The sequence below is a fragment of the Drosophila melanogaster genome, chromosome 3L (genome assembly GCF_000001215.4).
Source record: "Drosophila melanogaster chromosome 3L".
NCBI classification, from domain to species: domain Eukaryota; kingdom Metazoa; phylum Arthropoda; class Insecta; order Diptera; family Drosophilidae; genus Drosophila; species Drosophila melanogaster.
In genome coordinates this window covers 7,554,511-7,570,166 of record NT_037436.4, presented here as the reverse complement: position 1 = coordinate 7,570,166, position 15,656 = coordinate 7,554,511, and the positions used below count along the sequence as shown (strand labels likewise).

Below are 15,656 nucleotides of genomic sequence, written 5' to 3'. Positions count from 1 at the left end.
GTTATGCGCACAATTTTAAGCGACAGCCCCCACAAAGGCATTCAACATCAAAATAACTTTTGCATTTAGTCATAACTGCATTAAAAATGTTATTGTTGCGGTTAAGTATTGTAAATGTTTTCGCTGTTCGTATGCAAAAAAGAGGTGGTAGCATAGAAAAAACTGAGAAAATCTCACATTTTTCGGCTTGGGTTCGCTGCTCAGGTCCGACCGACCCACTTCTGTCATGTTGTACGATAAATAGTTTGAGATTTATTGTCTGCCGCGGTGGCAGGCATAATTACAATTTATGCCCAAGGTGGTCCCCCCAAGAGCACCCGGCCAAGTCCCGTCTTGTGCAATAGACCCCAAAGCGTCCAACTCCTCCCCGAGCCGCCAGCTTCATCTCAATCCCAGTCCAATACCCGCCAGCTTGCCAAGTTCAAAAGCATGTTTGAGGAAGCTGTCGCCAAAGACAAAGACCCATACAAATTGCCAGGGAAGCCGTCTAACAAGCCGACCCTCTGACAGCCACTTCGGTGTTTACCTGTCTCGCAATTGCCATTATTCTTGCTCGAATCGAAAGTGAACACCTCACAATATTGGGAATATGAAAGCTGGTAGTGCGGTTCGAAGATCGCATACCCCTTGTAAACTATTTTCAATCACTATACTGAGAAACAGGTTTCACGTCATAGCACATCTATTATTGCATCTTAAGAAAAATGTCAGGCATACAAAAGTCGTACAAAAATATTTATATAAAGTGCGCATCAAGCATTACATAATAATTTCGGGTATCAGAAATTTGTATACTGATGCCAAAGAGAAGTGAGCTTGCCGCGTTTCAGCTCTTTCGGGGATCTCGATTTTGGACGTATATTCTTCAGAGTGCAACCAACGGGCAGACTTACCTAAAAATTTTAATTTTTAATTAAAGTATAAATCAAAAGCATACGATTTATGGTAAGTCAGACTTACGGATTCGGCGGTTACCCGGACGGGCTCCTTATCCGGACAGACCACATAGGTTTGTGAAACATCGGAGAGAGTTTCGGGCTCGGAATCAAAACTGATCTTGGGTTCGGTGGGTGCAGGAGTGGGCTTGGCAGCTATTTAAACACCAAAAAAAAAATTGTTTAAATTAATAAATTTCCTTTAAATTTCCAATGAACTTAAAGACATAAAATTTATTGGTTTTTTATACTTACATCTGACGTATATAAAAAATGTGCAGCTTAAAGTTTTTCCATCGGTGGTGGTGGCTTCATATTTGATTGCGTGATCGCCGACTTTAAACAAAGAACCCGGAAACTGCAAATAGATACTTTAAGTAATAATATTCTAAAAGCCATTTGTTTTTCTTACATGTGACTTATATATCTTGAGCAGTTTTCCCTCGAATCGTGGCTCATCCCACACCACTGAACGCAGATTCTGATTCTCCTTCAGATATACTTCAATGGATGGAGGACAATAGTTGGAGGTATCCGAACCCAAATCCACCCGTGTGTTTTCACTAGAAGCAGGAGCAGCACTTATAAGCTTGGATGACTCGTGGAAAAGGGGCTCCAGCCTGAAGAAGGAAGATGACCCAAGTTTCGAGTGCTCTGATGACTCAGAATCTGGGAAAACTTGGAATTTGGTAAAGGAAACTGGTTTTGGAGTTGCATCCAGGGCTTTGAATGCAGGAAATGAGAATGAACTACCAGTGGACAAAGTCGCAAATGGAGCCGGTCTGGGAAGTGATGATCTTGAATAATCAGATATTCGAAACAAAGTAAATGGATTTGATTCTCTAGGTGTTGCAGCCTTAACAGTAATTATTGTGTGACATTTAATTGTGAGCTTGGTCTCCGGATCGTTAACTCTAAAGTCAACCTTATGGACTCCAGCTGGCAGATGACCCTGAAGTTGACCAGCCCAAGCGGGATGGGCGACCAATCGGCCATTCTTAACATTAGTTTGGGGTCTTTGAAGAGTCACATGAGCCTTCTGCTCACCGGCATGCAGTAGGATTACAACATTTTCCGGGCAATTGATATAGGGCCTAATCTGTTCCACATTCTGGATTTGATGAGGAGTCACTGTTTTCGGAGAATTCCACATCGGGGATAATTGATTTCCAAGCAAACCGTTTCCGAATGGCTGACAGTTGAGATCTGCACCGAACGACCAGCCCTGCAGCATCATGCAGGCGGTCAACAAGGATCCGGTGGACACGAAGCCAGCATTGCACTGAAGACGGCAAACGTCACCAAATCGAGATGGACCCTGAGTGCAGCTAGCTGGGAGTATAACTCCATTTTGGGCGGGCTTTAGAGCGGGGCAGATTCCAGGACTCTGTGCACGAGGTTGGTTGATGGCTGCGAAAAGGTACGGAAGAGGTACGGAATGCCAACTGTATAATCTATTACTTAACTTAATGACTCACCAACACACTTGGTTTCGGGCCCCTCCCAAATTCCATTGGCGTCACAGCTTTTGATCTCAGGACCCTGAAGAATATAGCCCGAATTGCATGAAATTCGGCAGCGACTGTAGTAGAAGAGCTTCTGCTTATGGCGATACCTATTGCAGTGGGACTTGCCATTTCGTGGTGCCTGAAATCGAGGGCACAGATCCCTGGGTTGCAACTGATTAACCCACAGACTTTTAGGCACTTCAGGACGCAGGGGAACGGGTGCTTTCGATGTAGGTATGTCAGCAAGGGGCGGAAGCTTTGGAAGACCTTCCCACTTAGGCAAAGATGGAAACTTGGGCTCTGGGTAATCGAACTCAGCTGGTTTCTTGGGATTCTCGGGTATTTCATTGGACAGCTCGGTGAAATCAGGATACTTTGGCGTCTTCAATTCAATTTTGGGCGATTCAGGCAGTGACGAAGCTGTGGGAATCTCCGGCAGAACGGGGAACTTGGGAAACTCGCAGCGGAAGCCTCCAATCTCGTTTATACAGGTTCCAGTGATACAACTAGTCTTGTCTTGGTCACACTCATCGATGTCCTGGCAAGTCTTTTGATCACTATCTAGTTCATAGCCCGGTGGACAGCTGCACTTGAATGAACCCTCGGTATTGGAGCAGCGATGCGAGCAGCCACCGTTCTGCTTCTGGCACTCATCGATGTCCACACACTTGTCGTCCGATCCCAGGGTATAACCCGGATTGCATTCAATTGGAGCACATCCATCCGCGGATCGCTGAGTTCCCGGTGGACAACCCACCAGAGCGGGACTACAGCTACGACCATCGTCGTTGAGTATGTAACCCAAGGGACATCCACACTCAAAGGTACCTGCCTTATTGATGCACTCGTGGCTGCAACCACCGGAAAGAAGGCCGGCACACTCATCCACATCCAGGCAACTTAGCTTGTCCTTGGCCAGCTCATAGCCCCTTTCGCAGGCACAGGCATGGGTACCTAAAAGATTGATGCAGATGTCGCTACAGTTTCCATAGTCCTGCGAGCACTCATCAATGTCGGCGCAACCGAATCCATCTGGAGTTAGCTCGAAACCCGTTTCACAAGCGCAGGCAAATCCCCCAGGTTGATTCAAGCAGAGCTGCGAGCATTGGCCATTGCTATCGAGGCACTCATCAATGTCCTGACAGGTGCGCATATCCTCGGATAGGGCATAGCCCAAGGGACAGGCGCACTGAAAGCCACCAGGCTCGTTCTGGCAAAAGTGGGAGCAATTCCCATTGGCCAGAGAGCACTCATCAATGTCCAAGCATGTATGCGCTGATGGGGTTTCGGATGAGGTTGAATCAGTAATGAATGAGCTGTTTAGTGATGTGACTATGTGGTTATCCAAGCCAAGGGCATATCCCGGTGGACAGAGGCAGGTGTACGAACCATTGAGGTTCTCGCAAAGCATTTGATCACTGCACCCATGAGTTCTCTGCGAGCACTCGTCGATGTCGAAGCAATAGCCGCGTATGCCATCAAGCTTGAGGAGCTCATAGCCGGCGGCACATATACACCCATACGAACCTGGAAGATTTCGGCACACCTGCTGGCAGCCACCGTTATTTACCAGACACTCATCCACGTCCTCGCAACTCTTGCCATCGGCACTTAATCGAAATCCCTCGCGACAGGCGCAAACTCCTCCTCGGGCAGTCAGGCAGATCTGTTCGCATCCGTTGTTGTTCACCTCGCAGAGATTCTCGGCCAAACAGGTGTACTCCTCGACCAGGTTGAGTCCTTCGGGACACTGGCACTGATAACCACCGGGTGTATTCTGGCAAGTGTGACTGCAAAGGTGTGTATCCTCTGCGCACTCATCAATGTCCTGGCAACTGAATGCCTCACTGCGGTAGCCCGTTGGGCAAATGCAACTGAAGCTGGTATTATCCTCACTGGCTAGACAGGTTCCCGGGGAGCACTTTTCAACTCCCTTTTCTGTGGAGCATGGAGATTCTTGCACCAAACAGGAATGCTGATCCTCTGATAGTTCATAACCCTTGGGACACACGCATCGGTAGCTTCCCTCTGGCAAATCCTGGCATTCGTGGGCACATCGAGTGCGATTCAACTGGGGATTCTCCAGATCCGTACAGCTATCCAATGCACAGCTTCGTTGATCTTCGAGCAGGTGGTATCCTTCAACGCAGGTGCAACGGAATGATCCAATAGTGTTCTCGCACTTTTGCTGACAGACTGCGTTATTATCAAGATCCTCAGGACCGTCTACCTCGCACTCATTAATGTCCTGGCAATCAGTGCCGTCGGCGGAAAGTTGAAAGCCAGAATTACATGTTTTTCCGGCGGGTTGTGATTCGGAAACGTTCACTGGGACTTCGTTGGTCTTCTCAATGGGATTCTCCACGACTTCCGTGATCTCGGGATTCTCCTCCAGCGGCTCCACACAGCGATATGAACCTGGCAGATTCTCGCAAGCACCCTGGCAATTCGATGACAGCTCGGGATTCGCACATTCATTAATGTCTGAAAACAAGTATATACCATTTAATGTGAATTTTTTTTCTTTTTAAATATCATTTATTAAAACATACCAACACAACTCTTTCCTGACTCGTCTAAGTAATAACCCTCTTGGCAGCTACATTTATATTCTCCTGGAAGGTTTTCGCAAATTTCCGAACAACCACCATTCGATTCCAGGCATTCGTCGATATCTTCAAAAAGAATAATATTGTCTAGCAAATTCTTTCAATTTAATTATATATAATACACCCACCGAGGCAGCTAGCATAATCGTTAGGATCCAGGGTATAACCCTCTCGACAATCGCACTTATTGATGGGCTGGTTTTCATCTGGATAAAGCAATCGCTTGCAAATGTGCGCACAGCCTCCATTGTCTTCGCCACAATTGTTATCCAAGAATGTTGGCTCATAAGGATCATTGGTGACCTTAACAGATGCATTGCTGGAGTTGAGTACATCAGTTTGGACTTCCGCTTTCAGGGGAGTTTCGTTTTCAAGGACCTCATTTTCAGTTTCAGTCTCCGCTAAAGCAGGTTCTGATTCAACGACTTCATTTGCATGATCATCATTAATTTCGATAACTATTTGTGGTTCAGGCTTGGAATCGGCTCCATCCACTACCGGTGGTGGTGGTGGCGGTGGTGGTTCCCTTTCACTAACCTCTTCATCATCATCCTCATCAATATCACTGTTCTCGACGTAATCGTTGGGCACAGTTTCGTCGGAATAATCTTCCAAATCGTAACCTACTTTCTCGTCGTGTTCTTCAAAATTCAATTGGGGAATGCAGGTGGGTATTTCATCCACCCATTTCTGGTTCGAGCAAAACATTTCTGAGATTCCGTTTTCAAAGTCGTAGTTATCATCGCATACGAAAAAGGCCACTAGGAAGACCTTCTTTCCCCTCCGGCGGCGATCGAAAACGGACACCCTACCATGATTAATCTCCGGCGGAAGGATTTTGGCCGACGAGCAGCTCATGTCCAAAGAAGCAGCCAAGGAGTCAGAAACTTTAGGATCCTCTGGAATATTCATGACATTTTTCCTTTTTCGCTCGGAGCTTGGAGAAGCTAAATGGAAATAGAAATACATTAATTTTTAAGATATAACCAGAAAATTAGCATAAAAGAAACCTGTTGAAATTTATAGGCCTATTTAATAGAAATTCCAGGGATTGGAGACATTAGTTCTAAAAGATTGTGCGATTTTATAACAATAAAGTTGTATGCAGATCAAAAAAAATGAACATGCCCATAACATAAACATAAACGGTTTTCCGTGTTATGCATCCAAAATTATTTAGTGCACTAAAAGATTTCTCACCAGAACTTAAAGGCAATAAAACATTTTATTGTTCGCTCCATACCACAAACAGCTGTTCACAATCACCCAAATATGTTTAAAAAAAAAAGCCCGATTGTATTATCCTAGAATCTTTGCCTTTAAGGGGAATCCCATAAAAACTAGGTGATTCAATCTTTTGAATCGTTGCCAAAAGATATTTCTTTGCCATATAGTCTTCACGGTTTTTTAATTTAATTTGTCATTTTGGGACTTGCTTTGTTTTGATTTACGATCAGTTTTTATATGTTCAGTTTTCATAAAGCCGGCCGGTAATTTGGTGAGTAATATTTCGCTAAAATATATAAGTGCCCCGTGTTAGCCATGACTATTTTGTGTTACACATTTTCCGGAGAACGTGTCATAAAACTATGAATATATGCTCCATTAGCTATAAACCAAACGGTTTTTATGACCATTTTGTGGACATTTTAATGGTCAATATATATACATACATTTCAAAAAAGCAAAATAATCAAAAAAAAAAAATGATTTAATTTAAGGCCTTAAGGCAAATAATTATAATTTCCAATTAAATATTACAATACTCAATAGGTCTGAATTGGAATACATTTTTACATTCTCTATTTAAATCTATTTAAATGATATATTTCGTAATACCCAACCGATTGCCATAATCTAAAGAAGCACAATCCAAACTATAATAATCTTTTACAATCCCCAAAATTCCTTGTAAGCTATCCAATAAATTTCCCATTTCCACAAAATCCGTGAAATATTTTCGATTTCCACCCACACTCACCTGAAGCAAATGCAACGCATGCTAGCGCGCATAAAACATATTTTGCCGCCCACATTCTGCAGCCCTATTTCCGATCCTTATAGAACAGCTGCCACACACCTTTCCACTCTCACTTGTATCGGGTTCTTGGGTTCAAATTTTATAAAAAAGAATACATTAATAAGATTTCACGACATTCGTTTCTTTTTTTTATTTGTTCTCCAACATATTTATGGGAGAAGATCTATATATGTAGCGGCATATAGAGGAGCAAAGCCATTAAGATTAAGGCGGGTTTATAAATAGCACATGTTCAACACTTTTTACATATATTCACAGGTCATTCGTGAAGTAAATGTGTCGGATTTACATCAAACGAAGGCACTTTTTGCAATTAGAGTTCACTGAGAATTTCACTACTTTAATTGATTTAAAACACATAAAAACAGTCTGTATATATACTTCTGTAGTTTAAGGAAAAACCAGGAATAGTATTTTTATTTTGGAAAACGCACCGATTCCGTCGAGAGCCCAGACAAGACTGAGGAGCCAAAGAAATTCTGACTTTTCTCGAAGGGAACGTGAAAACAGTTTTTCGATGTCTCCAAAGATATATATATATATATAAGTTTATGGGTGTATATATGCTGATATTTCATTGATATCATAAAGCAAATTAGTGCGAGAGCGCACAAATGTCACCAGAGGGGGACGCGTAGAGGAAAGCTATTTTTACCCATGGTATTATCATTAGCATTGGGCTGTGATAATTAATGAGGTTCCGTCATCCATTGAACTTGATCGCATTGATCCTTCAGCAGCTGTCAAATGCGGTAGTCTCTAACATAATTTATATTAGCTGGTACTATATAGAATAAATAGTCTGCTCGCTCAGCTACTCTGTAGATTATCACAAATGGTTTTTAATCGTAATTGTAATTGAATACAAAAGGACGTAGTTCGCCTTAAATATAAATAAAGTTTGATACTCGAAGTATTTATATGTCGGACATAATGGATTTACACCCACAACTACCTGTTTCAAATGCAAATACTCATAAAGCATTTTCGGCTCCCACACTCAACAACCGTCTATTCCATCTTTTTCATTTTGACTTTTCTGAATCAAATTTTACTCGTTTATTTACATTTAATATTCTTTTCAACATTTTTATGGAAAGGAAGCTATGTTAAGATGCGTATTAGAGATTAGGGTACCATTAAAAATAACTCATGATTATATTTTTTGATATTCTTTAGTAAATCAAATTGTTTAACTTATAAAAATAACGCGCTTATACAAGGTATGAAATTATTTAAGTATTAAGTATTAGTATTTATTTAAGTATTAAGTACACATAATTTCATAGATTTTTAAAGAGGACCATCAATAAACAAATTGCCCATCTAAGCTCAAGATATTGGCGGAGTGTTAAGAGGTGAAACTTTCGCATGGGGGAGGCCATTACATCACAAGATTGGTCGACTGGGTCTCGAGCACTTTTGCTCTATTGTTGAGCGCATTATTAAGCGCCGCTTAGCTTATGTAATTAATGTCAAGCCAAATGGCAGTGCCAAGAGCCCGAAGTGGAGAGTCTAATGAACCAGCTGCGTGTGCTGATTTATATGCGACTTTTTTAGCTGGTTTGTTTGTACACAAGTATGTTATAGGTCTGTCTATCTGTCCCTCCGTCTGTCTGACTGTTTGTTTGGCCTGGCCAAATTGTGTTTTGTCACCGTCACCATCACGGACGACGTCTCTCGATCGCGCACTTAGGCCTCGTTTATGCGCAGGCTCTGCTCGATACTCCAGTTTCTTGGGCCATGTGAATGTGACATAAGTCGCCGGGTGTACGGCCATGATATATGAATATGACAAAGCGACATGGACAACTTTATTGGCTCATGAAAAGCGCTGTCACTGCTTGACTGACATAAATCGCCGAACGGCAGAAATAGGCATTCAGCGCCACAAGAGCCAATCGATTGCTGCAAAAAAAAAAAAAAAAATTGTCCAAAAAAGTGTTTGGCCAAAATAAATCAAAAATCAATCTTTTCGAAGGGCCCCTCGACGATCATCTCTGTGCGGTGGTGTGGGCCACAGTGAAATCTAGCGCAATCGAGCGATTTGCATAGGACAGAATATGCCGAATCGATTGCATAGTTCTTATCTGATTGGAACTGTCAACCCAAGCGGATATTTCGCTTCATTCATGGGCACGGACAAAAACTCATATGGAAATTAGAGCAACAATTGGACATCGTGCAACGTTTCTAAAAATAATAACCGTGTGGAGCCTTCATTGACCAACAGACAAACACACAAGCCCACGTCAGGAATGTTAGCAAGCGAATGCACGCCACCTATCGGGCGAACTGGGCGTATCCCGACACGCTACCCCCTCACACACACACACACACACACACACACACACACACACACACACACACACACACACACACACACACACAGATTTTCGTATCTGAAGCCTTGTTCTTCACTTTCCCTTGTTGTGTTTTCACTTTGGTGACGGGTACTCATAGGCTACCAGGGTATGCCAGCCATTAAGTGATGCTCAGGATCGGTAAACATTCGATTACACATATAACCTTTAAGTATGTTATATTTAGGCAGCCCTAAATGGGACTGAACATTGAACTAAATATTGAAGCTCTATGATTATATCCTAAATATGTTAGATAAACCATCTTATATATAGTTCAGTAAATAAATATATACATGTGTTCAAGCAAACTGATTACACTGATTGGTCAACATCTGAACTAAATTTTGTATAATTCATCTCAGTAACAGGTACTCGCTGGTCTAAGCTCTCGCTCGTCGGTGCCCCACCTTATTTTGTTGCAGACCTAGAACCCTTTTAGCTTTTGGCCTATAACTACCTTAACTATGACTATGGTAAGTGTGCGCCCAACGCGCATGACCTCAGCAATTTCACTTCACTTGAAGTGCAAACGCACATGCAAACTGTGGGGCTCCAAGTGCTCCATGGGTCCGGTTGACCAGTCCAGCTCAGAACGGTCCGGTCCTGTTGCGTGCCCAGTAAATGGCAATGGTAGGGATGTGAATGGGGATTGTCGGCGGTGGTCGAGTGCCGAACTGACCCTTCACTTTAGCAGCGAATGTTTTGGGTCAGTGCTCAGTTGCGTTGAGTTCGTGACCAAAGGCGGGCGTATTTCTTATACCCAATTCATAATCATATTCATATTCGATATAAATAAATCCTCGGCTGTTGCTAAAGCAATCCACATCGATTCCCGCTCCGATCGGCATGGTTCCGCGATTGTCTGGCTCGAATTGAGAAGAAGTCATGGGCTGTGCCAGCAGCACTCCCATGGTTGCAACGGCGGGCAGCGAAATGCTGAAAGCCGCCAGCCATGTCAAACAGAAGGGCGAGGCCGTCGTGGAAGGTGTGTGTGCTTGTGCTTTAGTGTGTGTGTGTGTGTGTGTGTGTGTGTGTGTGTGTTACCAATCCGTGCTGGCCATTAGTTTAAGTGTTGGCCAGCAGATGACATTTAGGAGTGTGCGGTCGAAGGGCAGTTGCAAGCTGGCAGTCGGCGTATACTTGATATTTCGAGCGGATACTTAATTTTCGGCGAAGGACAGTCTTAGATCTAAAGTCAATTATTTGATGTTAAGGTTTCTAGAATTGCATTGGATTATTTTTAGTTGGCACTAAATGTGCTACTCATACTACTACAACTACTAGTAGTTCAACAATGATGGATGGCATTGAGCAACTACTCCTACTTCGATAAACTAAAGTCCTTGACCCCTGGCCCAAATCAATATTAAATCCATCTAATTACCGGCCACCAACAATCTAGTAAATTCCCACTTAATGCCAAAAAGAAATTCGATACATCCAGCCGCAATGTATGTAATAAATTTGGTCGTACTTCACATTATTATAATAACAAGCCACGTAATAAAGGACAATTGGCCAGCGCAATGCGTGCCGCGGAGCCTTTTTTGGCCTGATTTTTCGCCATTTGGCCGCCTTTCAGAGGGTCGCAAGTGAAAGCTGGCTCCATTGCCATCACCCGACCATATTTTTATACATTTATTTAACGCATATGAAGAAAAACGACTTGGTTGCGTGACCAGACGTCAACGAATTAGAGCAAAAACATTGACTTAAAAATATTATACTTACATGTGCACTGAGGGAAAGTACTATTATTAAATGCGGACTAAACTGTGCAAATTGGCTTCAATTATTCGAATATAATGTTTTTTTAAATGAAAATTCGACACCAATTCACGTTTCATGTCTCGTTTAAAAAATTATTAAAATTTTTTCTTTAAACTAGTCAAATGTGGTGTTATTACATTTATTATTTTCTTACTGCACATTTATATACTACTTATATATAAGCACTCCCCTGTCGGAATCGACAACTGAAAGTGCTTTCATTCCCGTGCTTTCCTTGCAGACGCCTCTGAAACACTGACCACCACTTTGGACACGGCCAAGGAGACCGTTGGCACGGCGGTGGCGGGAATTACCACTGAGCTGGGCAACGCCTTCAAGGAGGGCACTCAGGCTCTGGACGAGGCCAAGCACAAGGTAATGGAGGGTCTTCACCTGGAAGAGCCCCAGGTTTCCGAATCGAAAACAGATCCGGTAGAGGCAACGATGAGCAGTTCCCGAGCACCGACGCCCAAAATGCAGGAAGATACAGATAGCCTGAAGACCTCCACTCCAGAGCCGGAGATCGAACGGGCTCTGGCCAACGAGGAGGAGAGCCCACCGACTCCGAAACCCTCGCTGGAGGAGATGGTTCTGATAAGTGCCGAAGTCTCGCAGGCAACTGCTGCTGATGCGCCTGCAGTGGATGCACCTGCCTCGACTGCCGAGCCTTCATCAGCTACAGCAACAGAAGCAACCGAATCCTCCGCTGCCGTGGAGTAAGTAAGCCTAGAGAGCACCTGAAGCATCGCAAATCCGTAATCGCTAACCCGTAACCCCCGTAGCCCCATCGCAAATCCGTAACCTGTAGCGCCACTGCACCCTGAAGTTTTCGCGTAGTTTGTACCTGCAACGTTCGCTTATGATTCGTAGTTTCCGTCGTAGTATCCCGATATTTACATTTATTATGGCCTAATCAACATACTTTCTCCTCTCTCTTTTCTTGACTTGTATGTAAATTGTAAATAAACTTACTCTACTTCTATGTACATATCATATACCCTGCCTTTGTTTACTTGCGACCTCAGCAAATATAACTAACAAGAACATCAACAGCAAAGTCATGTGCGTAGTATTGTGGTAATATTTTAAATATATTTTATACGTTCATTAATATTTTATTCGGTTTGTCGAATAAGTGCGTAATTGCAGAACTAATGACCATAATATTAAAACCTAAAATACATTAACAATTATATCGTTTTGAGATCGTTAAAGATTTGCAAATACCACTTTTACACACACACAATCTCACTTATATACTAAAAAAAACTAAACACACCACCAAAAATTTAAAAAAAAAAATTAATACACTAAAAGACCATCCACACTTAAATTTTTATACACTGAATACTAATCCCCCAGAAGTCGTAAAGTGCGCCGCAAATTGGTCAAAACGAATAAAACGAATGATGAGGAGCATAGACCCAGCACCACCGAGTGGGAGAAATTCGCAGATCAGTTAGCCAAAAGCAAGAAGTTTAAGCCCTACGAAAGCTTCGCCCACGGTCAAAACAAGTTCTCCGTTTACCAGGATCACACCAGTCTGAGGGATAAGCCGAATCACTACGATGGTCATTTTAGCGGTGAAAACTCACAGAGTGCCTCCCAATCGGATTTGTCCAGCGGCCACATAACTCCAGCCCCCACTCGCAGAGGGCAACGGGAGTTTGCCAAATTCGTGGGTTCCGAACAGGCGGGTAGTATATCCCGGTCCAGTTCCAGGCTCTCGAATCCTGCCACTTCCAGGACCTTCGATTTCAATCCCCAACGCGAACGCATCAGTCTTTCCCTGGCCACTCGCATTGGTTCCGGTATTCAAAGATCTCCTGCCGAACGGGTTTCCGGTTGGGGTAGAGGAAGGCCGGCTCCCTTGGTGGAGGAACCTGGATACGGACGCAGAATGAGCACTGGAGTTATTCAACAACCCTTGATAGCCGGAAGAGAGAAATTTCTAGGCACTGGAAGTCGCCGGGCAGTAAAACCCATAACCCCGACAAGGGAAAAGTCTTCTAAGAAGCAGCCTTCCAGGATTATTTCTTCGCGAGAGTCATCTTATTTGGATTTCGATCCTCGCAGTCCACTAAGGATTACCAACACTTTACCAAAGGATGTAGTACGGTCCAGAGAACCATCTTTGAATGAGTTTGATTCCATTAAAGCTCAAAGGACGCCCTTAAAAGGACAAAAGCCCTTTACTAAGGCCGTAGTACCACTAAAGTCTTTGGAAACCAATCACAATCCTTTTAGGCTACACAAACCTTCAGTAAAGGAGACTGTTAAATCTAGAGAGCCATCCTACATAGAATTTGATTCTTTCAAGGAGGATAAAAGTCCTCGGAAATCACAAGCTATGGAAAAGAAAATGGTACGCTCAAGAGAGCATTCGTACCATGAATTTGATTCCTATAAAGCACAAACGAGTCCTTTTAGAACTTCTCTACCTATGCAATCAGATGAAGCCCCGAAACTACCTCAGAATCTCACCAAATCAAACAATATTCCAAAGGAGCAATTACCGCACAGAGATCGCAGTCCGAGTGAAGCAACTCAAACTTCAACAAATCAAAATCAATCCTCTGCACCTCAATCACCTAAAAAGACAGACACTCCAAAAGCTGTTGTTTCCAAATCAAAGATGTTATCACCACCGATTTCCAGGGCTTCCAGCGCTAAATCCTCAGACAGCAGCAATTTAGATGTGATAATCCGACCAATGAGCAGTCTGAATACACCTAGTATAAAGTCCTTTACTCAGTCACCGGATCAAGTTGTTATGGAAGGCTATGAAGATTGCGATTTGGAGGCTGCGCTAGCCAGACTGGAAATCTTGAGAGGATCAACGGCCACATTGCACTCCCTAAGATCCTGCAGTCCTGGCAGGCACACCTATACAGCCTCCTTACTAAGTTCTCGACGTACCTCTCCTTGGGTTATGAGAAAGAATTACGGAGGCACTCTTGGCCATAAAATAAAGCCAAAAGAATTGGTGGAGTCTCTGGAAACTCCACAGGCCACTCATAAAACCCTCGAACGCTGCGATATTTGCTACAATGAGTTTCTTATAAACTAGCTTATTCCATGACCGAGGATAATAGCAAATGTTGAGCTTGTAATTCTTTTGAAATTCTTATATATTTATTAAAATAAATTTATACACGAAATTACTGCCGTAAATAACTGAGAAGATTGCTCAAATCTACTACTTTTACTTTCATTTCGAAATATCATAAATGAAATTTTAGTTAGGTACTTAAGAAAATGTATATTTTTTATATAACATAGAATAACCACATGCCTCATTGGGTTATCTAAATAAATTCCACCTACATATTTACGCTGAAAATAAAAAATATATGTACTAATAGATTGTTTAATATTGTGCAATCTCACAAACTAAGAAGTTGTGTGCCATTGCAACGCTTTAATTACAAAATTTTTATGGCAGGCAATTTGTCTCCCGGGAGTTCAAATCAAAACCGAATCACCCTGCAGTAGGATTTGGGTTCCTCTAATTGATGACTTAATAACGAAATTGAAATGTTTATCTTGCCGTTCACTCAATTATTCTGCCACTTGTAGTTGCCTGCCTCGGCGGCAGGCGGTATGAAGTTCGATTTTACGTTTTACGGCTTCACGTTCCCCGTAGCCGTGATTCCACATGGCTTCCACATCCACATCTCCCGTCCGTGACTTAATGAACTATTAACAGCAATGATAGTAATTTGTTGCAGCAGCAGCGGTGGCGGCAGCGAATGAAATTGCTTTCGGGCAACAACGAGTTGTCTTCATGGCACTTTTTGGCAAACAAATAGACAATTCAACAAAGCGACATGCAGACAAATGGCTACAGTGGATACTACCAGCAGCAGACATATATCTGCTTGGCTTTTCGCGGGGGTGTTACCTATGTTTTCGTTTTACTCACCCCCCACCGCACTTTATGCACCTGCTTCAGCCTTTTGCCTGCAAATTGAGTTTGACACTGGCATCTATTTTGGCACGATTTTCAAATTACGTACATTGACTCGCAAAATGTTTGCTTTATGCCGCAATTAATTCCCAGGCGGAAGAAACAGTGCCCCACAGGGGTGAGCGGGTCCAAAAGTTGAAGGTCTTCGTCGGTCTCTGTGGCGTGACATTGAAAGTGAAAGAACAAGTTTTGATGGGCTTCGCTTTGTTTTCTATTTTTAATGACTTTGGCATGGCCACTTGGTTCAATGAACGTAGTGCCACGCACAAAAAAAAAAATAAGAAGAAAAACGAAAAGTAACCACCGCTAATGATCTATGAAGTGCAAGTGTCTGTACTTTTACTTTCATTTATCAAAAGTGGAGGCGTCATCTCTTTTGGCAAAAAAATAAACGTGGAAATTAGCAGCCGACCAAATGCAGAAAATGCATCTTAGCACTTCATTTTCTGGTTATATC

At 42.9% G+C, this 15,656-nt stretch overlaps 2 protein-coding genes across 6 annotated transcripts; one reads left to right on the top strand and one right to left on the bottom strand.

Moving 5' to 3' along the window:
* Nucleotides 1–667: 667 nt before the first annotated feature.
* On the bottom strand, nucleotides 668–7,557 carry frac (faulty attraction). Of its 5 annotated transcripts, none has more exons than NM_001274602.1 (10): nucleotides 7,475–7,557; nucleotides 7,034–7,158; nucleotides 5,181–5,999; nucleotides 4,996–5,118; nucleotides 3,971–4,927; nucleotides 2,414–3,397; nucleotides 1,348–2,345; nucleotides 1,191–1,293; nucleotides 961–1,091; nucleotides 668–893 (listed from the first exon to the last, which is right to left on the bottom strand). In NM_001274602.1, exons 2-10 carry the CDS (start codon nucleotides 7,086–7,088, stop codon nucleotides 780–782), a joined length of 4,284 nt encoding a protein of 1,427 aa, NP_001261531.1. In that variant the 5' UTR covers nucleotides 7,089–7,158; nucleotides 7,475–7,557; the 3' UTR covers nucleotides 668–779. The 5 variants fall into 5 exon arrangements, with proteins under 5 accessions (NP_001261531.1, NP_001261532.1, NP_996014.2 ...); NM_001274603.1 differs by having other exon boundaries at nucleotides 7,528–7,557; NM_206292.3 differs by having other exon boundaries at nucleotides 2,414–4,927.
* Nucleotides 7,558–10,129: 2,572 nt separating this feature from the next.
* CG14837 (uncharacterized protein) lies at nucleotides 10,130–14,387 on the top strand. The gene is made up of 3 exons (NM_139879.3): nucleotides 10,130–10,444; nucleotides 11,471–11,945; nucleotides 12,592–14,387. Exons 1-3 carry the CDS (start codon nucleotides 10,345–10,347, stop codon nucleotides 14,297–14,299), a joined length of 2,283 nt encoding a protein of 760 aa, NP_648136.2. The 5' UTR covers nucleotides 10,130–10,344; the 3' UTR covers nucleotides 14,300–14,387.
* The last annotated feature ends 1,269 nt before the right edge of the window (nucleotides 14,388–15,656 follow it).

Coding starts and splice junctions, on each gene's coding strand:
- frac (NM_139880.4), bottom strand. CDS start 7,088: ATGTGGGCGGCAAAATATGTTTTATGCGCGCTAGCATGCGTTGCATTT. Junction 5,119..5,180: donor CGATTATGCTAGCTGCCTCG/GTGGGTGTATTA, acceptor TTCTTTTTGAAG/ATATCGACGAATGCCTGGAA. Junction 1,092..1,190: donor ATTTTTTATATACGTCAGAT/GTAAGTATAAAA, acceptor GTGTTTAAATAG/CTGCCAAGCCCACTCCTGCA.
- CG14837 (NM_139879.3), top strand. CDS start 10,345: ATGGGCTGTGCCAGCAGCACTCCCATGGTTGCAACGGCGGGCAGCGAA. Junction 10,445..11,470: donor GGGCGAGGCCGTCGTGGAAG/GTGTGTGTGCTT, acceptor CTTTCCTTGCAG/ACGCCTCTGAAACACTGACC. Junction 11,946..12,591: donor GAATCCTCCGCTGCCGTGGA/GTAAGTAAGCCT, acceptor CTAATCCCCCAG/AAGTCGTAAAGTGCGCCGCA.